Genomic DNA, 23627 nt, shown 5'->3' on the forward strand with positions numbered 1-23627 from the left:
CTATGGTACGGGCCCCTGGGATTGGAGGCACGGGGCTACTTGGCTTGATGTTCTTTGATGATGGTTTGGAACTCCTCCCTTGCTCTGATGTCTGTCTCTCTCATTCTGCTCAGGGAAGCTTGTACGTCACTGTGGGTGCACATATAAAATTGTCCTTGGCTGCATCCAGCAATCTGCACACGCATGTCGCAGCACTGCACTGTAATTTGTGTTGGTGATGACAGCGTCTCAGGCTCATTTCAACTTCTCGTGGAGACTGACTAACTCTGTCTAGAAAGTCCAGAAGTCACGTTGTTGGTGAGTACACGATCATTTTTTACTTGCAGATAGAAACATTTATTGTTTTGTTGGCTTCAGTTGTTGGGTCAGATAAGGACAAAAACATCTGTTGGGTTCAATCATGCTGACAAACCCAGCCATTTGGGTAAATGAGCAAAGTCCATATTTGACCCATAAATAGCATAGGATTTTCTTCTGATACCATCACTAAATGCAACAGATGCTGTAAACCTCTTTTTCTGAACTATATGCGCACTTCTAAGGCACTTTACACTGATTTTTAACAAACTGCAGCCTGAGGATTTTCTTAAAGTTATGTGGAATCCTTGTAGAACTTTTTGTGAATTGTTTTACTTGAGATCTTCCCTCAATACAGATGCCATTATATACTGTATATATATACAATCTTATATATATAAAATTCATGTACTCTTAAATTGAATAAAATCATTGATTCAGATGTTTCCTCTCACATTATCTGGTCAGACATTATTATACTTCAGACAATGCTTCTTGTTCTCACAGGATTGTTGTACTTGCTTGGCTTTGTGTGCTGTTACCATGAAGAGATGGAGGTTCGGATTACTGATGGTTTGTGTTTTCCTGTTACACATCCGGGGCTTCCAGCAAGAGGAAAATCAAGCCGGTTTGTTATATTTAACGGTCTGCTTTCATTAAACTACATTAAAGGAGTAGTTCACCTCAAAATAGAAATTCTGTCATTTATTCATCCTTACGTCATTCAAAACACAAAAGAAGATATTTTGAGAAATGCCTCAGTGGTTTTGTGTCCATGCAATTGAAGTCAATAAGGTCCAGTGTTGTCTGGTTACCAACAATATCTTCCTAAAAAGTCATACAGGTTTGGAATGACATGAGTGCGAATAAATGAATCACCGCATTTAATTCATCATTATTTGGTATTTCTTACCATCATTTGAAAATGTTGAGCACCAGTTTTTCTGTAAGTCGTATTCAGACATTCTTGATGTGATGCTGTTGCCCGATCCATCATTTATCATCTTGGGATAACGTTCAGCGACAAATGTTTTTCTGCATTACCAGGCTGTAGCACAACTCCCAATGACCTTGCGTTCATCATCGATGGCTCCTCAAGCTTGGGGGTCCCCAACTTTGAAACAGCCAAGCGCTGGCTCATCAACATCACCAAAGGCTTTGACGTGAGCACCAGACACACTCAGGTGGCCGTCGTCCAATACAGCGACACGCCTCGACTGGAGATTCCTCTGGGAAAACACCAGAACAGCCAGGATCACATCCAGGCCATCTATTCTATCCCGTACCTGGGGGGCAACACGCGGACAGGACGTGCCATCAAGTTCGCCACGGATCACGTCTTCGGGATGCCCAACCACACCTCACCGTTCGCCAGAAACCGCATTGCCGTGGTTCTCACCGATGGGCGTTCGCAGGATGATGTCGAGGATGCTGCCATGGAGGCCAGAGCTCAGAACATTGTGTTGTTTGCGGTCGGGGTGGGAAATGAGATCACCAGAGCTGAGCTGGTGTCCATGGCTAACAAACCGGCCTCTACTTACGTGCTGCACGTGGAGGACTACAAGTCCATCTCAAGCATATGGGATCTGATGGAGCAGAAGCTGTGTGAGGGTGAGTTGTGCTTTTGTTTATTTCTAACTATTTTGGCACTGAAGGGATTTACATTTGTGGTCTGTAGGGGTCACACTTGCACACAAATGCATTTTTGTGGTCATATGTGTATATTACGTGTGCTACAGTAAGTTACAGAATATCATCAATTCATATATACACTATAGAATTTTTAGGGGGATAATACATTTACCAGTAAATAATATGATGTATTTTAATGCCATGTGTTCTCATTTCTAAGAGTTTGATTATTTTCTCATATGTTTTTCTTGGGTCTCTACTTTTTATTCTAAAATGCATTTTACGTGAAGCTGCTTTGCAGCAATGCAAAAGTACCATCAAATAAAATTGGAATGAAGTATTTAAGATTGAGAATTCTTAATTTTGTATCACACAGTTTGAGATGTTGTTGAGGCCTCTCCCCAATCGCTAGAGCAGGTATTGCCTCTATTGTGACATGGTTGGGTTCTTTTGTATAAAAAAGAAACATCCAAGAATCAGGAGACCTAAGCAAAAGTCTCTGTTTGTTTCCTGTTATTTGTTTCTTCCTGTCCAGGAGAAAGACCTGACAAAAAAATCTCATTTATAATTTCAAACACTAAAGAAAATTGACGTGCTAATGATACAGAAATAGGTTATATTCTGAAAGTGGTTGGGTTGTATATTTGGCATTATCAGAGTCTGTGTGTCCGAGTCGGATCTCCGGGACGGTGAACGAACAGAAGGGTTTTGATCTGATGAGTCTGATGAACATCGAGCAGATGGCTCAGACCGTTCAGGGTTCTTTGAGATCAGAGAGAGCCTCAATGCTCAGCCCTCGCCTGGACATCACACTCAACACCAGGTGATTCCTCCACCTCAATAGATCAGAAGGATAATTACGTCATACACATGTATGTATTTATATGTTTTTCATGCACTTTTCGTTCTACTTAGAACCAAGAAAGGTTCTGTAGCCATCATGTCATCCAGTAACCCATGACTTTACGTCAAGAGTGCTCTTAATCTTCGAGCAACGGTGTTGAACGAAATGGTTCATTCAGAAATTCATACATACTGTCGGATGTTAAAACCCATCAAAGGGGAAGCTGTCAAGTTCCAAAAGAAGTAACTGTAATTAAATTACAGAAAAAATAAGAGTAATCCCCTACTTTACATTTTCAAGGGGAAAGTAATTCCATTACAGTAACTAATTACTTAGTAACTAGTTACACCCAACACTGATTATGATGTAAGCCAGGTATAGACGACGTGCAGGGAACGTTGACTTTCACGAACTTTATGAAGAAACATTGACGAAGCGATGTTCTTTACACAGAGAGATATTTCCAGAAGGCCTTCCGCCAGCCTATGTGTTTGTAGCCACTCTTCGTTTGAAGAGCCCAGCTCACCGGCTGAAGTTTGACCTCACGAGGGTGTTGTCTCAGGAAGGGGTCAGACAGATGGCTGTGACTGTGAATGGAGCAGACAAATCGGTCACCTTTACCTGCACCAGCACTCTGAAGAAAGAGCAGACCATCATATTTAATGACCGAGGGATCAAGGTTTATGAAATCACTTTTTATTTGTTCTTCTCATGAAGAAAAACATTGTCTGTATCCCAATCTGTACTAGCCATACTACTGTATCTGTACTACATAGTAGTTTATATTGTTTGCAGTTTATATAGTTTGTTTAAAAAAACCTCCTTTACTCTCCTATTTTTCGTAACGCAACAGAATATATACTGTACAAGAAAGATTTCAAGCATTTGTCTTCCTGCATTTTTGTTTTAGTTCAAACTTGTACAGTACTGCATATGCGATATGAACGGTATAGGTACACATTTTATGGCTATGTCTCTATAGAAGCTCTTTGACACGAACTGGCACCAGCTGAAGTTCCTGGTGAGGCCCAAGCGCATCACATGCTTCGTCGATGGCGCATACGTGGAAGAACAACTTCTAGATCCAGTGGTGCCCATCTACATCGACGGGAAGACTCAGGTGGCCAAGAAAGTCAATATCGAGACAACAGTCCCCGTGAGTAACTCTGCCTGACACACCGGGCAGTTAAATCAGTTCCAATTTCGTCCAGAAAACTCAAAGTTGGATGTTGTGCTGTGTGGTCAGATTCTTCTCCAGAAGTTACGGGTTTACTGTGATCCCATGCAGAGCGAGCGCGAGACAGCATGTGAAATTTCTTCTGTGGTAAGACTCCATTCGTTTGTTGTGATTCGGAGAAGCCGGAAATGTTGGTCCTGGGGCAACATTCATATCCGACAATCAAAGTGCATTTACATTTATTCATTTAGCGGATGCTTTGATCCAAAGTGACTCACAATTACGAGAGAATTTGACAATTTCTCGCTGAGTTAACAATAAATAAATACGCATGATTTGTTGGGATTCTGCTTCAGGTCTAATGAAGTGTCATCTCTCATCCTTCCCAATTTAATGAATCTTTCTTTGTTTGTCACAGGACGATGAGAGGGTGAGCTACTATTTGAATTTTTCTGAATCATGTGTTTTTCATTTACTTTGTTGTCTAGACCTGCTGTAGGTGCTCTTTATAATGGGTTTTTATGGCGTTATGTTTTTATCTCCAGTGTCCTTTGGATCGCTCGCCTTCTGTAGATGGTTGTGAATGTCCCAGTGGTAAACCAGGCCTGCCCGGTTTACCAGGACCGATGGTCAGTGTAAAATGCTGTTCCAAAAACCTAGTGAACTGCCTGGCAGTATGCTGTCTACATGTAGGCAGCCACCCTCTAAATCTGCATCCTATTACAAATGAAAGTGACTTGATTTGAAACCCTCTCACAAGACAATAACAGTGTTAAGGTTTTGTCTCAACAATACGTAGGACACAATTGGCACGTACAGTATAAGTCGTTTTAAAATATTACGGAATATATGAAACTATGTTTTTTTAATATGGAATTTTCATGGAGATCAGTGTCATGTTTTTTAAATATAGCACTACCTAAATCCAACATAAGTTTGTGCACACATTTGCAGAAATAGTAAACGGTAAAATGACCAGAAATACAATAACCATTACAGTGCATTCTCTTCATGCAGTGGTGGCGTTTTGCTTGATTTTTACCAGAACAAGGTATCTTGATGGGCCACGTTTTTCTAACCGAGCGCGTATCCTACTCTTTACTCAATGTTAAACTCCTTCCTCTTTGAATTCAGGGCTTCAGAGGAGAGAAAGGCAGAGAAGGGCCACCTGGTCCTGATGGTAAACCTGTAAGTACAACAGAAGGATTTTCTACTTCACTGTCAACATTTGAACCTGTGCAGATATGATGCAGATATGATGATGGGTTCATAAATGTGATGATCTGTTTGTCCGCCAGGGGAAGCAAGGAGAGAAGGGAGCAACCGGAGAGCCGGGTCGAGAGGGACAAAAAGTAAGTAAAACATCGAGCAGATGTTTTGATGTTCTTAAAGTGTGGTGTTACTCTTAAGGGCTTTTCACACTGCGCTTAACCCCGGGTTATCATCATTCTAAACCCCGCTTTTAGCCGCGGGTAAACGAACGTTTCACACTTGTCATTTTGAAGCGGGGTTAGCAACAGACACCCAATCAAAAACTGAACAGCGCTTACCTCATTTCAAAGCTGTGCACAGTCACAGAAACTCTGCGCGCTGTGTAAACAATCCTTTGAGTTTTTTATTTATTTGAGTAAGTAACGTCTTATGAGGCTTAAAACGGATTTGCGAGGCGTCATTTTTTCTCGGCTGTGGAACAACAAGGTATTCGGTTATTTAAAGGGACCACGCACTATTTTTATTCAGTCAGTTTGACACCGCAGCATTTATCCAATCATGACTGTTGACACCGCAAATATGCAAATAAGAATGTTAACCCAGGGTTTAGTGATGCACAGTGTGAATTGACAGGTTATGAATACACAGGGTTATCTCTTAACCCCTGGTAAATTATAAGCAGTGTGAAGCGTGAAACAGATAACCCAGGATTATGTTTACCTGGGGTTTAGAATAACCCAGAGTTAACCATTTCAAGTGTAAAAAACGCCCTTTTCAGTCCTCATCTTCATCAACAGGGTGAAGCCGGTGAACCGGGTCATAAGGGGGAGCGAGGGCTGGATGGACCTAGAGTAAGTTCCACCTGTAGACAAAGACGAATCAGTCAGATCTAGAATAGAATTAAGACAGAGGAACTCGTTTTGAATTTTTGGTGTGACAGTTTTGCTCTGATTCTTGGTTCATTTCTGACCCGGATATAAAAAGCTAGACTTTGTAGAGTGTTTTGACATTTCAACATATATAATGTTACATTTACTGTATATGTACAATGGTGTTTAATATATTAACTTTCAATTCTATTCTATTTTAACAGGGAGAAATGGGGCCACCAGGTCCGTCAGGGCCTACAGTAAGTCAGTGTAACAGTGTAAAGTCGCTTTTTACATAATCTTTTTTAGTAGTGCTGTTTTTCAGTATGTTTTTAAGTTGTATTGGTGAATGTTTAATAGAACATGAGAAATGACATCTTTTGACTATACTAGCAAGTTAGCTTTCAATGTAAGATCCCGCCTCCCTTTAGAGCGCTCTCCAAATGCCACGCCTCCTCAAAAAACACACAAACCCACCTGTCATTGCATTTGGACCGAATGCAGTGATTGGACGAATATTTTATGAGCCTGCGCCTCCCACTGAAGATAAATATATATTTTAGTGTTATACTTTACTTAGCGATTGCTATTAGGATGTGAAGAGTCTAACAAAAAATCGCCTACCCTGCCTTTAAAAATGCCAATTTTTGTAACCTTTTATATGTATTTATATGTAGACAATAAATGGAAAAGAGTGCCATGTTCATCCAGTGGTTTTTTTTAGTGGTCTATGATAAACCCTAGACACCTTTACACTTTCTTACTTTCACATTTTTTGTGAAATGTACATCTTACATTATCGTGTAACCCATTTGCAAGCACTTATTTGTTTTACAGTTTACCCATGAAATATCAAGTAAACTTCATTTTCCTGTAGTTTTCCCTAAATGAATTAAGCATTAACCACAATAAGTTAAATTATTTCTTTGAAATCTTTTGTAGGGCACTGGATTTTCCAAGTTGGATTTAGGGGACTATGGAATGCACGGAATCAAGGTAAAAATCTCATTAAATGTATTAAACAAACTAGGAAATGTTTATCAAACATAACAGATGCTTATCCAGACTATCGTCAATTTAGGGAATCCCAGGAGAGCCAGGAGAAATGGGACCACCCGGAAAATCTGGACCAATTGTAAAAACACTTATGCTTAAAATGACATTGCAATCAACAATGAATGTTTATTTTGGGCATTATAGAATTTTACTCTGGACATTTTTGTTGACTATTTTAAACAAAATTGAAATGTAAAATGAAAGTTGTTTGTTTTACCTGTAGGGTGAACCTGGGGTACCTGGTCTACCTGGGCTTGCTGGACCAAAGGTAAGACAAACATGACTCACCTACCAAAAATAGTCACTGTTATGACTGCTAGCTTGGGTTCTAACATCATAAAAAAATGAGTTTCTTTCCTTTTTTGTTGTGTACAGGCAATTCTAAAACAAAAATTGAAACTCAGCGACACACCCACTATTTCATGACATTTTGAGCAACACAGGGTGTAAGCCGTCAGATGTTTTACGGATAAGATCAGACATTCAGCAAATAGCACGTCAGATTATTTTAAACCTTAAGGACATATTTGTGGCTGTGCCTTAAATCTCTTTTTGCTTCCTGTGACATTTTTCTTAGCTTTTTGCCAGGAGGAGGCCGACATGCCCAAAAGTCTATTTATAGAACCTAAAACGCCCAGATTATGATGGGTCAATGACACAGTACAGATGACTGTTGTGTATGAACGACACACAAATGACTGTGTGTTAGCTGAGTGTTATTGGTTTTACGATAAATAGAAGGTAAAAGGCAGTTTGTGTATCATGGCATGCTCATTACAGGGATAGTAGAATGTTGACTTGTCCTGGAGTTTTAGTTTAAATAAACTGAACACCCAGTAATCATATTTAAAGGTGCTGTGTGTCAATTTTTAGAAAAAAATCTATTGACAGAAATGCAATATACTATACATAACTATGTCTTCAGAGGTGTAAAAAGACCTTACATAATGAAGCGTTGTGTTTTTATTACTATTTCTATCCACATACACCGTGGGTTATGTCCTTTATGGGAATGAATAGCAGAAGAAAATAATCAATAATAACAAATAATAGCAAATGAGGTCAAACAAATAGGTCAGATAATTTGGCCTTAAAAGAATTTGATGAGAAATCGAGTATTTAAGTTGCAGACTTTAGTGGTTTTTGGCCTTTTATAAAGTTTTAGTTGGAGACCCACGAGATTACTAAAGTCTATCTGAGAAACAGGAAAATCTCAGATGGTAAAGATAGGATAGCGTAATGGTTGAATGAACTCGATTCTGTCGCTCGGATGTTTTTTCAGACGTCTGTGTCTGTCTTAGCATCTGTCTGCCATCCTGTCATTTACTGCCTCGTAAAAAATAAGCACATTCTCTGTTAACGGCCTTGATAAACTTTCATCACGACTCACTGTTTGGTCAGGTTTATATGCGAGTCTGTTGGAAAGATGTGACATTTAGATTTTGCTCCTTAAACCTTTCGTTAAGCTTTAAAGTAACTTAAAAACATTTATACCATGGTCTTTTTGAATACTGGATTCTGATTGGCTGGAAGGTGTGCATTAAAACCTTATAACGCACAGTGAGCTCCAGAAAGTTTGATTACATTTGAAATTTAACTGACAAATAACCGTCATTTTCACCTGTTTGACGTAAAATGACACTGTAAACATCAATACAAGCTTTAACTTGGCAAATAACCATGGTATAAGCGGGATAATCCACGATTAGCCGTGCATTAAAGGATTTTAATGCACTTCGCAGAGGCACCAAAATCCTTTAATGCATGGCTAGCCGTGGATTATCGCTTACTTAACGCACATGTTGAAGTTAACGATTGAAACAAACTTATAAACAATTGCAATCTATCGAAACACAATGAAAAATGCACATATTGTCACCAAAGGCATAAAATGTGCATTTTCAACGTGTTTTGATAGATTGTTGCAACAAAATTGTGGTTAAAATACTTAATACTTACAACGCTTATTTTATAAAGCTCTTTGTGAAAGTTTGCAAATCCTTATAATATATAAATAAAGGTTGTAAATAGGAGGTCACAGTTTGCCGGTATTGTCAATAACCGTGAATTTAAAAAAACATGTTTGTTGATATTGTCTAAAAACTGAGGTAAATTATTCAGCACCCATTTAACATTTTGCCTTAAAGGAACAATTCACCCAAAAATAAAAAAAGTCTTCGTTTACTCACCCTCAAGTTGTTCCAAATCTGTACAAATTTCTTTATGATGAACACAGAGAAAGATAATTTGAAGAATGCTAGTAACCAAACGGTTCTTGGACACCATTGACTCCCATAGTAGGAAAATTGCTTTAAAAATGTATTTGTTCTGTTGAACACAAAATGAGATATTTTGAAGAATGTAGGAAAGCAAACAGTTCTGGGGAATATTTAACTTCCATTTGAATTTTTACTAATATGGTAGTAGGAAAGAAATGTATACAGATTTGGATCAACTCGAGGGTGAGTAAATGATGACAGAATTTACATTTTTGGGTGTACTGTCCCTTTAAGCTTCAATGTTCTCGCATGTACAGTAGGTGAGTATTTTGGAACTATGATAAATAGATGGTGAAAGACACTTTATGAGATTTGTGTATCATGGCAATAAGGCATAATATAATATAATATATATATATAATAAATCTTAATTTAGTGCCACAGCTGTTCACACATTTATAAAGGATCTCAGTCAGCATGTATTTTGTACTTAAATCAAGATGTTATTTGTTGTGATTTGGATTCACACTAGCTGAATTTCTGCCGTTCCCACTTTGGATATGAGTCAGAATTGCTCGCTTTAGCGGTAACATTGTGTTTCCTCCGACTGCTGAGGGCTGATTATTTAACCAGCGCTGGGTTTCATGTGGTACGGCAGCAGAAAGGTCCCTTGTAAGGGTGGGTTTCCCACAACCCGAACTGTTCTGGAAACAGCCTGTAATCACGACATACAAGCACACGCGCATGTGGACTGTAAAAACACACTGAGAGCCACTGACAGCTGTGTAGATTATATCTGAAAGGAACAAGGGCAATGTTTAGGTTTGAACTACATCAAGTGTCTGGCGTGCATAAAATCACAGCTGAAATGTTAAAAGATCTGCAGAATCTCATAAATTCCTTTTTATTGACCTTCTCCCGGATATAATTGAAGAGGAACGATGCAAGGTACAATTCATGTTTGAAGGACATGCACTGTGTGAGGTCTTTTCAAACGCCAATGCCTCGATGTGAAGTCTACACGTAAATGTAATGTTTGCATGTGATGAAAGAGAGAAAAACTAGGAGAGAGTTCTGGAGATATATATTTTCTTGCTAAGTATATTATTATAGTATATGGCATATTAAAGGCATAGTTCCCTCAAAAAGGAAAATTCTGTCATTATTTCGTCACCCTCTTGTCATTTCAAACCTGTCTGACTTTCTTTCGACTGCAGAGCACGAAAGAAGATATTTTGAAGAACGTTGGTAACCGAACAACATTGGCCCCCATTGTATGGAAACACTAAGACATTTCTTAGAATATCTTTTCATGTGTTCCACAAAAGAAAGCGTCAGGTTTTGAATGACATGAGGGAAAATAAATAATGACAGAACTTTTCGTTTTGGGTGAACTGTCCCTTTAAAAGCAGTACGGCGTTATGTTGAATGCGGAGCATTGCATGTTTTCTGTCAGGTGTGCGTTTTACCACACACAAATTACATGCACATGTAACCAGAAACATACAAACTATTTTTGCATTCATGTGATGGGGAACCACAGCCCACCATCTCTGAAAGGCAGGACAGATCTCGCCCGCCATCCCACATGTGTGCGGCTTGTAATTTAGTAGTTTAGAAATGGAGTCTTTAGATAACTTCAGCACGGCTGTCTTTACCGTTGGGTGTAACATGTTTATATTTTAATGACAGAGCGTTTCCAATTTCGTGCTTTACAATTAGGATGTGTGATTTTAACTTTTGATTCTTATTTTTGTTGCATGTAAAAGTGTAACCTACAGCGAGTTTACTTCTGATTATATCTGCAAGAATATAGCAGAATATGGTCACTGCTTAAGGCACGGTGGGTGTCTTTACCTGCAACTTTAGCACAGTTCCTCTATTAGTAGAAAACATGTTTTAAATCGATATAAAGCTCAAGTTGTGTCATGTTTTCAAGCTTCAGCTGCTTAATTCTGATGCCTGTTTACACTTCCTGCTCATGTCTGAAACTCAAATGACATTTTAATGTTGTTTACTTTTGCACATAAACACTTTGTCATTTTAAAAGTTTACCACTGTGTTTCTTTTCAGGGAGAGAAAGGAGATGGAGCGGCGGGATCTGACGGAGAACCAGGAATCCCTGTGAGTTTCTTTCATCATCATCATCATCATGTGTCTCTTTTTTCTTTGTATATTTATGCACTGTTCGTTTATTCCACCACAGTTGAATGTTTTTTAAAGACGCTTCTAAAAGAAAACACATGCAGTAGTGGCCAAAAGTGATGTCCGTCGAGAATATTTGTAGGCTATGCAGTTTTAATGGCCCGTCATGTTTGATTAATCCATCAAAATACGAAGTGTACGGTAAAAAACGGACATAACACTAAACCTTTAGGATATTTATTGTACAACAATTTGCCAGAATAACAAACAAAAGCATATCAGGGAACATGGGTTTTATTCTGATGTATAAAAAACATTTAGGAAAACAAAAGGCTTAAAAACTAAAACATACATTAACTAAAATTTGATCAGTTCTTAATGTTTTGATCCTCTCTTGTTTTTGACAACAGCGGTCATTTTGCTTATTTGTTATGTGTCATTTTTTGCCAAACCTCCACAACCTTACGATTTGGGCACAGCTAGTTATTCTTTATCATATTTTTTTACATTTTAGAATAACGATAAGCTCATTAAAACTATGCAACAACATAAGTCACTATGAAAATTAGAAGAGTGATTTGTATTATATGATGATATTTTTAGCTTCTTTTAAAGGGATACTTCACCCAAAAATGAAAAGTCTGTCATCATTTACTCACCTTCGAGTTGTTCCAAATCTGTATACATTAATTTGTTCTGATGAACACAGAGAAAGATATTTGGAAGAATGCTTATAACCAGACAGATTTTGCCGCCCATTGACTCCCATATTAGGAAAAAATACAATGGTAGTCAAAAGTGCCCCAGAACTGTTTGCTGTCCTACATTCTTCAAAATATCTTCTTTTGTGTTCAACAGAACAAAAATATGATAAAGTAATTGTCCTACTATGGGAGTCAATGGGGGGCGGGATCTGTTTGGTTATAAGCATTCTTCCAAATATCTTTCTCTGTGTTCATCAGAACAAAGACATTTATACAGATTTGGAACAACTCCAAGGCGAGTAAATGATGATTTTTGGGTGAAGTATCCCTTTTGGTAGACAGCCTTTGCATAGATTAAACTTTGATCATTCTCTCAAACAACTTTATCAGATAGTTTATCACAGTATTTCGTTTGCTCTGCTCAGACTCATTTAATCATGAATCCTGCATCATATGCTTTATGTCATGGCTCTGCTTCCTTAGTCATGTTTTTCTTGGTCCTGTAGCAGAGCCATGACAAAGTCTTTGGTTATGTGTGGAGAGAAACTTATTATTGTCCTTTTGACAATAATATACGTTCTCTCCAGTGTCTTGTCATTGGCCCCATTCCTCTCGTTTCCTTGTGATCTTTCCCTGAGTGTTTAATGTCCCACACCTGCCCCGTGTAATTATCCCTCGTTTGTCTTCCCTATATATACCCTGTTGTTTCTTTGTCTTGTGCTCTTGTATTACGTTGTGTCTGTGGATGTACCGTGTCGTGTGCCTTTGACCTTGTGTGTTACGTTACCTGTTGTGGATTACCTGTAGTGGATACCCTTGTCTTGTCTTGTCTTGCATTGCTTTTCATTTAGACGTTGCGTCGTTAGTTTGTTTGGTTATTTTTTGCTCCCCTGTGAGAAGTGTTTTGTTTTAATTTATGTTTTGTATTCGTATCCGTTTTTTCCCCATCGTGGGTTTTTGTTTCGTTTTCATGTTTAAATAAATATCCTTTTGTTAAACCCTTCACTGCCTGCTGCGCTTGGGTTCTTCTCCTGCCACAGTTCGTGACACTTTATCTCTATGAGGACGAAGATACAGTTTGCTTTTACGACACAACAAATGAGATTTTGGTCAGAAACTAACCGAGACAAGCATCAAAGTACATTGAATCTTATAGATTTTTAGAGATTAACCACTGTGATTGACACTGTGGAGGCCTACTTGAAGTTTTACACTTATGAAGTATGTGTCACGAGAAGCAAATACCATTTACATTTATTCATTTGGAAGACGCTTTTATCCAAAGCGACTTACAAGTAGGAGAGCATATAAACATTTTGTCAACACGCTAAACAGTACCGTTAGTTTACAAGGCCATGCAACTAAGTGAAATCAGGAGGGGTGTTACATGGGTTCTTTTAGGCTGATTGAAAACTATATGTGCAGCTGCATTCTGAGCATTTGCAAGGGCTTGACTGCATTGGTTGGAAGGCTGGCCAGTAGTCCAGTCTTGATATGACCAGATCTTGGACTAGCAGCTGAGGGGCATGCTCCGACTGGAACGGCCTGATTTTCCTAATGACAATCCTATGACAATAATTCATAATTGGACCCAGGGAGGTGGTATATATAGAAAAGAGGAGAGGAGCAAGAACTGACCCCTGAGGAACTCCAGTTGTCAGTTGGTGAGATCTGGATGTCTCGCCTCTCCAGGATACCTTAAAGGATCTGCCTGTGAGATAAGAGTCAAACCAGTTGAGTGCAGTTCCAGAGATGCCCAGTTTGGAGAGAGTGGACAGCAGGATCTGGTGGTTCACAGTGTCAAATGCAGCAGAGAAACAAATACTGTATGTTTCTTGAACACTAGACCTTCATATTCTAGCTTTTTTTGTTCTGAATGATCTGTTGTATTCATTTGCATGACATTTTCAGTTTCTTTACATTGTAAAGTAACAGTGAAAAGATCAGAACAGAGTTCAACATGTTATCTCTTCATCTGAGCGTGAGATGGGCAGGAAGAGCGTGTAAAATAAAATGATGCTGATGTGCAGTTTCATGTTTGTGGTTAGAAAGGTGTTGCTTCTGGAAAAAAATCATCTGATTGCTAAGTTGGTTGCATGTTGGTGCTCTTATATTAGTTTTGTTTGCAAAGGCAAGTGTCACTGTTAGTGTTATAGACCCTCAACTGTAATAAACTCTGGGGCAGTCATCATCGGGCGGGCCAATCAAATGGGTTTTTGTTCCGCTGGGGGTGTGTTGACTTGTTGGGACCACCCTCGTCATTTTGTTTGGGGCATAAAAAAGTGGACAATGTCATGACATTGTTCGCACTACAGATGTGAACCATGCCACAAATCCAGGCTAATTATAGTTTACTGAAATTATTAAATCATTTCTATTAATTGAAATCAATAAAAATTTTGATGAATATAATTACACTCTAAAAACAGACAACATAAACAACTCATTGGGACAACACGTTTTGTGTTACTTTTAACACAACTTGTGTTAAAAAATAACAAAAAAATTTAATAAAGCATAATGTGTTAAATAGGATAATACAAACATTGTGTTAAAATTAACATTCATTTTAAGAGTGTATGTAAATATATATATATATAGATGAAAAAAGAAAATTGTAATGTTGCCTTACCAACAAAATGAAATAAATGTATGTTGATGCAGTAAAATGATTAGCTGAAAAGAAATAAAAACTAAAATAAAATGAACCGTAAAACTGAAATAAAGCTTATATAGAAATAAAATAAATAATAAAATGATAAAACCACGTAAAAAAATTACTAAAAATGTAACTAAAATGAACTTGAAAAAATATGAAGTAAAATCCATTAAAAAACAATAAAACTACAAAATAAAAACTATTTACAAAAATAATATTTTTACACAAATGTTTTATTTAATACTGTAAATAAATTTACATTTTTTACTGGAGTGCTAGTAGTTTTCTAAGTGAAAGGGGTTATGGGAACGAGGCTTTTTTTGTGATCTCTTTTGGCTTGGTCAGACATCAACCCAAACAACTTGGTAACCACCTACATTAATAAAGTGCTTAAATGATCTCCAAAAACCTTAGCAACACATAACAATGCCCTGGTAACCACCCACTACATCCCAGCATTGTGACATTTTCATTATTCAACTTTTTACGCTTAGCACGTACAACATTCAATGAATCATTTCCTCCGTCGAGACATTATCACACCCAAACTTCAGAGTCACACACTTCCCTCTTTTTCTGCTTAAACTTTCAAGCAGTATTTTCAGATCGTCATAGTTTGTTACCCTGTTCTTGTAGCCGGCAGAGCATTGCATTATAGCAGAACAAATGTCATAAGCTTGATGCCCAAAATACATACTTCATGATCAAATGCACTTTCAAATCACTTTGGATAAAAGTGTCTGTCTATGCAGAGATGCAACAGATGAATGTCAGTAAATGTTTTTAAGTTAACTGAAAATACGCTTTTCGTGTATCTAACTAGTCACTTTCCATTCGTGTTTCAGCTCATGACGTGTAGTGATGTGGTTTAGGTCTCAGTGTAAATATTTACACATCCTTGGCTTGGTTTGATATATAGGATTCATATAGGAAGCATTTCTTTTTGCGGGGACGTTTTGGCGAACGTGGTATTCTACTTTTGGACGGCCTGATGCTAATAGCAGCTCTATGGAAACGTTTCGGTAGACATCTGCCTGATGTCATGTGATTAATAGAGCAGTTAATAGAGACCTCCCTCTCATTCCATCTGAGAGGTCGTGGTGAACCTCTAAATGTTGCCTTTTCTTTCTCTTTGAACCATGTCTGTGTGCACATATGGCAGGTGGAGACGGTGGTCTTTCTTGGAACGATTTCATAATGTCAATAAATGCTTTCACACACTCGATAGAGGTCAGGAGGGTTTCAGCACATCCTCTCTCTCCCTCTCTCTCTCAGTCAGATTTTTCATTATGATTATGTTTAGTTACAATATTACCAAAGCATAATACGTAAACAAGTAGTGACAAGAAATATACATTCATCTCTCTCTCTGTTTGACTTTCACTCTTTCTGTCTGTCTCTCTTTGTCTCTCACTGTCTTTATGTCGCTCTCTCAATTTTTTTATTTCCATAACAGAAACTGCATACAAGTTGTGCAAATTGTGTACAGAGGAAAACGTAAGTTAAGATATTATGCAAATTAAATAGTGAAAAAAAACAGAAATAAAATAATAGTATTAACAAAGATTTACACAAAAACTACATACAGTATAAATAACAGAATAATTTAGTATTATACATATTCTCTCTCTCTCTCTCTCATTCATATAAGAAGTTGTGTTTGGTTCAGGGTTGGTCTTCCTGTTTATGGCACATGAATCTGGTTCATTTGAAATAAAAACTTACAGCATTCTGAGATTCCTGAATCGGCTGTAGGTGTGTCTCATGTTTTCCTTTCATCTTTCATCACGTACCACTCGTGTGCAATTACTACACAAATGAAAGAAGCCGTGCTCACTAGTTAGTTTGCCTGTGCGTGTAGTTTATCATGTGGCCTGGCAATGACATGGCAGAGAGACGATAGATGCCAGTGTGTTGAGCCTAAAATTAGATCTTTACATTTTCTGACGAAATCGTAAGTGTCGATGCAGAAGTGGCAGACGCTGGTGTTTTCTAGGTGATTGCTGCGAGCTCGGTTACCCGACCTCTAAGTCTCATAATCTAGTTCTCACATATGGCTGGGTTTTTACAAGATTTTGTAATATTGATGCTTGCCTGGCAGACATCTCTGATCATTGTTGCACTTTGCTTGATTAAATATAGATTAACGGCAAAAGATTATGATTTGTTTTTGTGTCTTTTAGGGTATGCGAGGTCATCCTGGAGAGGTGGGCCCTGCAGGACCTCAGGTACACTGAAAAACGAATCTAAAGTTTGTTTTAGTAGTATATGTCTTTTATCGAATTGGCTTTATATCTTTTGCTTTTGTGTTGTTGTGTACAGTACAGTAACAAAACTATTTTGACAGGGCGAGCGTGGCTTGCCAGGACTGGCGGGCTTTACCGGACCAATGGGACAGCAGGTATATGTGAATCTCTACAGAAAACTGTCGATTCATTGTTGGATTGTGCTTTTGCAAGCAATCGGGCTTTACGTTTTCCTCATCAATAATGTAAAGATTCAGTTTTCTGTCTGACTTGACTTTTCTGCTTTGCAATTTGTTAAAGATAGGTGTGCTTTTCATGAATGAGAAAATACATTTATTTCCATTTTGTTTTGCCAAATTAATTAAATGACTTTAATGTCAGGGACCCCCAGGCCCGGTGGGCCCACCTGGCAGAGAAGGTCCTGCTGGTCCGAAGGTAAAATATCAGTGTGCATGTATTTTGTTTATTTATTGGTATGGGTGCCTCTGTACTGTTTACATCACTTAAAGGGACAGTACACCCAAAAATGAAAATTCTGCCATCATTTACTAAGCCTCATGTCATTCCAAACCTGAATGACTTTCTTACTTCTGCAGAACACAAAAGAAGAGATTTTGGTTGAACTGTCCCTTTAACACGTATCACTGCACAAGTGCACGAGCATGAGGTGAATTATTTTGTAATTTATTAAAACATAATAAATGTCTTTCCTGTTTACAGGGTAATTCTGGGTCACACGGACATGGCGGCCCACCTGGACCACCTGGTGCTAAAGTGAGTGTTCTGAAGGAGGGGGAATTTCCACATATAAAGATCTGAAAAGATTATTTCCAGTAGTGACGTCTACCTCCAACTTTCCACTCCGGCTTCAGGAAATAGCTTTGAATAATAGGTGCCATATTAGGCCTCCAAGACCTAACAATTGCAAAAGACATCTTTGATTTGCCTTTCATAATGGTTATGAGCCAGGAGATAACATGAGATGGGAGAGGAACACTCTTTAATGCAGGGTTGCCAGAACTGATGTTTGTCATTTTTATGTTCTGTTCTAGTATACAAACTACACTCTAAAAATACTTAACCCACGGTTAGGTTAGGCATTCACCAATGCTTGGTTGTTTTAACCCATGGTTGTGTAACAACAAACCAGCAGAAGTTCATTTATAACCCAACGGTTGGTTTTGTTCATTTTTTACCCAACCATGGGATGAGAACACTTTGAATTTTAATGGATAAATTCATATAAAAATGAAAAGAAAAATGGATTGCTGTGTGTTTTTTGCACTTAAAAAGTACACTCAAAAGTGTGTGTGTGTGTGTATGTTTACAGGGTTTAGATGGAGAGCCAGGCATCCAAGGTCCACATGGCATTCAGGGTCTACCAGGGTTCAAAGGTCATAAGGTATAAACTCTCCAGTATCTTGATTCATAATCATGCTTAATAAAGATTTTCTATGATTTTGTTGTGAAGAACAGCTTTCGATGCATAATTTAATGTCATGGCCTCTGGTTATATTTGCAGGGTGATTCAGGCTCTCCCGGACCAACGGGAAGTCAGGTACCGTGACTGCTCAGTGATGCTTTCGTGACATTTGATCATGACTTTTTTGCTACGTCTGTGTCAACGGAATATATACAGAGAACGAAAAATAAAGAGCAAAGAGGAAGTAAAATGGTGGTGAAAGAAAAAAAACATGTTTTTTTCTAACATAAGTTCTGAACTACCGTCAGTCTGCAACAATAGAGCTCGTACTTTACTCGTACTGAAGAACAGCTTACATCAGCATACATTTCAGACAGGTCCTGTGTGGTTTCCCTTACAAAAAACAAGTATACTTCAAGTTCATTTGATTAAGTATGCTTAAGTTCAAGTATAATATATTAAGTGTACTTCATGCCGTAAGTATATTTATATCAATGTACTAGTAGTTTATCTGTAATTTCAATTCTATTTGGGACTAAATTGGCCATATTTTTAGTTTATAAAAGAACACTTTTAAGTGTACAACTCTGAGTATGCGACTAGTTGACAACAATGTTTTTGTTCGTATTGCAACTACTGCAAGATAACTAAAGTCCTAATAGTTTACTAGCTCGATCCTTGTAGAACATGTGAAAGTACACTTTGAAGTATAATCTCTGTATTCTACTAGTGAAAAAGTATGCAATAGGCTCTTCCATTAAAAGAGAAAAAACAACTGCAAGCCAAGTATACTTAGAATACTTTATTATACTTTTAAGTTTATCTCCATCAAAAGATTCAAGTGTAATATACTTTACTGTCAGTACATCTTAAGTATTCTTTAGTGAAATGTAACTATATTTTGTCACTTTGGAATTATAAAGTTCTGTCTGAATTCTGAGCAGTTTGAGATATCAAGCTTCAAAGTTTTGCCCTTCCATTTGACTTTGTAGATAAAACCTTTTTGTTTTCTAAAAAAAGTTCCAATATGTACACAACGTAATAAACAAAGCACATAATGTAAATAAGTTCACAGAATGAGAATATGTGAATAACTCAGTTTGACAAAAATGCGACGATTTGGGTGAAGTACATAAAAAGGAAGACGAAGTATAAAAGGGAGGTCCAAGAAAGTATACTTTGTATATGTTTTTAGTTTAATAGAAGTATACTAATGGGCCTCTTGTGACTCTAAAACATATAACGGGTTTTATTAAGGGTTATGCTGGTCACACTACTCTGTATATGAGCTAGTGGACTAAGCCGTTATCCAAAACACATCAAGAGGTTATCATAGAATGAAATACAGTCTGTTAAAGCAATGTTACAGTAACATTCTGATAACCACATGTCAATGTTTTTCTTTTCAGGGTGAGAAGGGTGACCAGGGAGAACCTGGAGGTTCTGGAAAACATGTACGTATGTATAACCATCACGGGTTATCAGTGCTGTTACGTCAAGCTGTTTTCATTTTAGGCCTACAGTGTTCACCCAAAATAAAAAATTCAGTCATATTTATTCACTCTCATGTCAATTAAAAACCATATTTGACTCTTTCTTCTGTGGAACACAAAAGAAGATATTATGAGAAATGTCTCAGTGGTTTTGTGTCCATAGTGGACGTCAATGGGGACCAATGTTGTTTGCTTACTGATGTCTTCAAAAGATCTTCCTCTGTGTTCTGCAGAAGAAAGAAAGTCATAAAGGTTTGAAATGACACACGGATGTGTAAATGATCAAATAAATTTCATTTTTTGGTGAACTATCAGGATAATAATATTTGATAGATGATTTTATCCAAAGAGATCTACAGGTCATCCAATCAATACAGTTCTGCATTCCCTGAACTTGGCGTTCCAAGCGCCATGCATTTCTAGTTGAGCTTTGTGAATGCCAAGAAGCCACGCTGCAATGTTTTACAAAGCGCACCAACACATTTTAATAACCGCAAAAAACAGCCACAACACACAACATGACAAGCTTTCTCACAGGAAAACAAGCGCACACAGTTTCCTCAAACATCTGCTCATACACACAAAGCACAAAGAATCTCACATGTAAATACAGTTTGACAGATACAGTGACTCTGTTGTGTGTTTTAATAAAACTGCGTCATTCTCAACAGGGGGAAGCAGGCGCCAAAGGAAACAAAGGAGAGGTATAAAAAAAATCTGTTGTCAAGTCTGATTTCGGGTTGTGTCATAATTTAAAGATCTTTATGTTCCTCAGCTACAGAATACTACAAACACATCTCATGGAGATAGTATCATAAGCAACACTCAATTTGGTTTGCATCTCCATGGCAACCAGTGTCACATTTTTACCTTTTGACTGCTTTTTATTTGTAGATTCGTATAAAACGCTTCCCTTATTTTAAATAAGAAACTATGATGTCAAACCCATGACTGCATTTAACAAGTTTAAATATTAAAATAAACATTCTCCACATTTCTCACGTTTAAAATATCTTGGATATTTTTGTCAATTCTGGTGGCACTAAAACACACATTTCATGATACTGTAATGTTTCAGTGTTTGTTTAACAATGATGACTCTGTGCGTTTCAGCCGGGTGTATCAGGGGATCCCGGGAGCAGAGGGGCTGATGGGATCAAGGGTGACGTGGGTCCATCAGGGCCGCCTGGATCCAGGGGATTTTCTGGTTTAGATGGGTTACCAGGGCAACCAGGGATCCCAGGTTACCCCGGGAAACCTGTGAGTATGATGGTGAACACTGGCCATCAACTTTTATACCGTACAAAATGTAAATGTGAATATTTGATGCTTTGTTTTAGGGAAAGGCGCCTTCAGAGGAGCATCTTATGAAGATCTGCGCTTCTGTGCTGCAAAGTATGTCCTCCTGAGTTTTTAATCAATATCTTATTTCGCATTTTTTTCATATATTATCTGCTAAGTTTAAACAGTAGTTTTCGTGCGTGTTAACTGGTATCGTGTGTCTTGTGGTCAGTTACTGCAGCTGGATGCATCTGGTACGGTGGGAGCAACTTTCAGTTCTCTCTTAAAGAGAACCTTAAATATCTGTCTACTAATGTTATTGTGAAATGTGGGAGCTGAGGCAACGCAAGTCTATTTTAATGCCGTTGATACCATAACAGAAATTACACCATCTTAACCATCACACATATTTACAATAAAATGGAACTGATGTGGTTGCAGGGTCAGTTTGCATTTTTCATCAATTCTGCAACAGTTCTCTGTTTGTGAACCTGTGCAAGATGCTTTGGTTGGACCAAAACGTGAAAAAATGTAGGAGAATCAAGCAAAATTACAGCATGTACAATCAAACAGACTGTAAACTGTATGGCTTTGTAAACTGATGCACGCATTAAAGTGTCTGCAAAATTATGACAGGTGAAATCAGGGTTTACTTAAAGGGATAGTTGATAGTTGCATTCATTATTTATTCACCCTGATGTCATTCCAAACCTAGATGACTTTTCAACATTGATCCCCGATGACTTCCATTGTGTGAACACAAAACCACTGAGACATTTCTCAAAATATTTTTGTGTTCCACAGAACAAAAAAAGTCATACAGGTTTGAAATCACATTCTGCATGTAAATGCTGCAGTCTTAGCTTAATATATAACATCTCCTTAAATGAACCTTAACAGATCAGCTGCCTCAGCTCCTGCAGGTGATGGGACAACAAAGTTGCCAACACTGTGAAACCAAACAAGGGCCACCAGGTGATCCAGGTCCTCCCGGCCTAAAGGGCCCACCCGGACTCCCAGGACATCCTGGCACGACAGGGGATCCAGGCTACCCGGGTTCACCAGGGAGAAGAGGACCAGAGGGGGTAAAAGGTGAAGTCGTTTTCAAAGTTCCATATTTTTGCTTTATGTTAGTTTACTTCGATATTGCATCATGTTTACTTCCTCAACGCTATAGTTCAGTTGTTGTGCATGATTCATTATTGCACATTGTTCCACAAAAATAAACGTTTGTCTTCAAAGTCTTGACTTGCTTCACCTTCACCAAATTATTTAGCAACAGTCGTAATGGTTAATGATGCTATATTTTATACAAACACATTACTTAATTTTTTCTTGTTAAAGATGGTTTAATTCTTTGATTGTTTTATTATTTCATGTTGACGGTGGAGTTCTGACACTGAGATGTTGTTCTTACAGGTGATATCGGGCCGATGGGTATGAAAGGTGCCAAAGGACAGGGTGACGTTGGGTTGCCAGGTACACCTGGCCCAGCAGGTAAGAAATATCAAGAACAATGTTTTTCAGATAGAGATCTGAAATCACAAAAGTTCGATTTTTTTAAGAAAATCCTTCACTTAGGATGCACACAATTGCATAAATGTAAATTGGATGATAGTAGTCCTTGTGATACCTTCTAAAGTTCGTTCTTGATCCACAGGTTTGCAGGGCCCACGTGGGGATGATGGGGAGGGATATCCTGGGCCTCCTGGCCCCCCGGGCAAACCTGGCACTCCAGGCATTCCAGGCAAACGTGGGTCTCCAGGATCTATGGGTGTTTGTGACCCCTCTTCTTGTTATCAGTCGTATGGTCTCCAGGACGATCCTTTCAGGAAAGGACCTAACTTTTAGCATCAGGGCGATGGGATCTCAGCATTGATCTCAGCATTGACCTCAAGAACTCTAAACCTCTAAAGAACTGGTCTTGACTTTAAATATGTGATGATGTGTGTTTTCTCAGACTTTTGTACTGTGTGATGAGTGAATCTCGTTTCTGACTGATTTCCGACCCCAAAAAAGTGGTTCATGCTATATTCCAAGTCTTTTGGGAGGCGATTGCGTCAGCCGCGGGTAAGCTATGACTTAGCCTATTTGAGACTGGCACTGATACTGGATCACTTACACACTAAACATTTATGCATTTCACGATAAAACACCATTTATAAAAATGTACTAGTCATTTTACAGTATGTCATGTATTTATCGTATTTAAAGGACCATTGTGAGATTTTTAGCAGCAGCTAGCGGTGAGGTTGCGAATTGCAACCAACAGCTCACTGTACCCCTTTCGAAGCACTATGACGGCTGAGAGAGGACTAAGATTTTGTGACGTTTTCGCTTCTTTGTCGAAGTAGATAACGTATTTATAAA

General features: G+C 38.2%; 1 protein-coding gene across 1 annotated transcript; it reads left to right on the top strand.

Moving 5' to 3' along the window:
- Positions 1–185: 185 nt before the first annotated feature.
- On the top strand, positions 186–23296 carry si:ch211-106n13.3 (vWFA and Collagen domain-containing protein). The gene is made up of 30 exons (XM_057334698.1): positions 186–297; positions 805–925; positions 1345–1908; positions 2587–2752; positions 3227–3452; positions 3756–3929; positions 4020–4097; positions 4369–4380; positions 4496–4579; positions 5085–5138; positions 5249–5302; positions 5960–6013; positions 6256–6291; positions 6974–7027; positions 7113–7166; positions 7311–7355; positions 11380–11430; positions 16998–17042; positions 17162–17215; positions 17442–17495; positions 17781–17834; positions 18391–18462; positions 18583–18618; positions 19893–19937; positions 20648–20680; positions 21090–21236; positions 21317–21371; positions 22158–22349; positions 22677–22754; positions 22918–23296. Exons 2-30 carry the CDS (start codon positions 841–843, stop codon positions 23106–23108), a joined length of 2847 nt encoding a protein of 948 aa, XP_057190681.1. The 5' UTR covers positions 186–297; positions 805–840; the 3' UTR covers positions 23109–23296.
- Positions 23297–23627: the final 331 nt, after the last annotated feature.

This window comes from Triplophysa rosa, linkage group LG5, assembly GCF_024868665.1.
Source record: "Triplophysa rosa linkage group LG5, Trosa_1v2, whole genome shotgun sequence".
Classification (NCBI taxonomy): Eukaryota; Metazoa; Chordata; class Actinopteri; order Cypriniformes; family Nemacheilidae; genus Triplophysa; species Triplophysa rosa.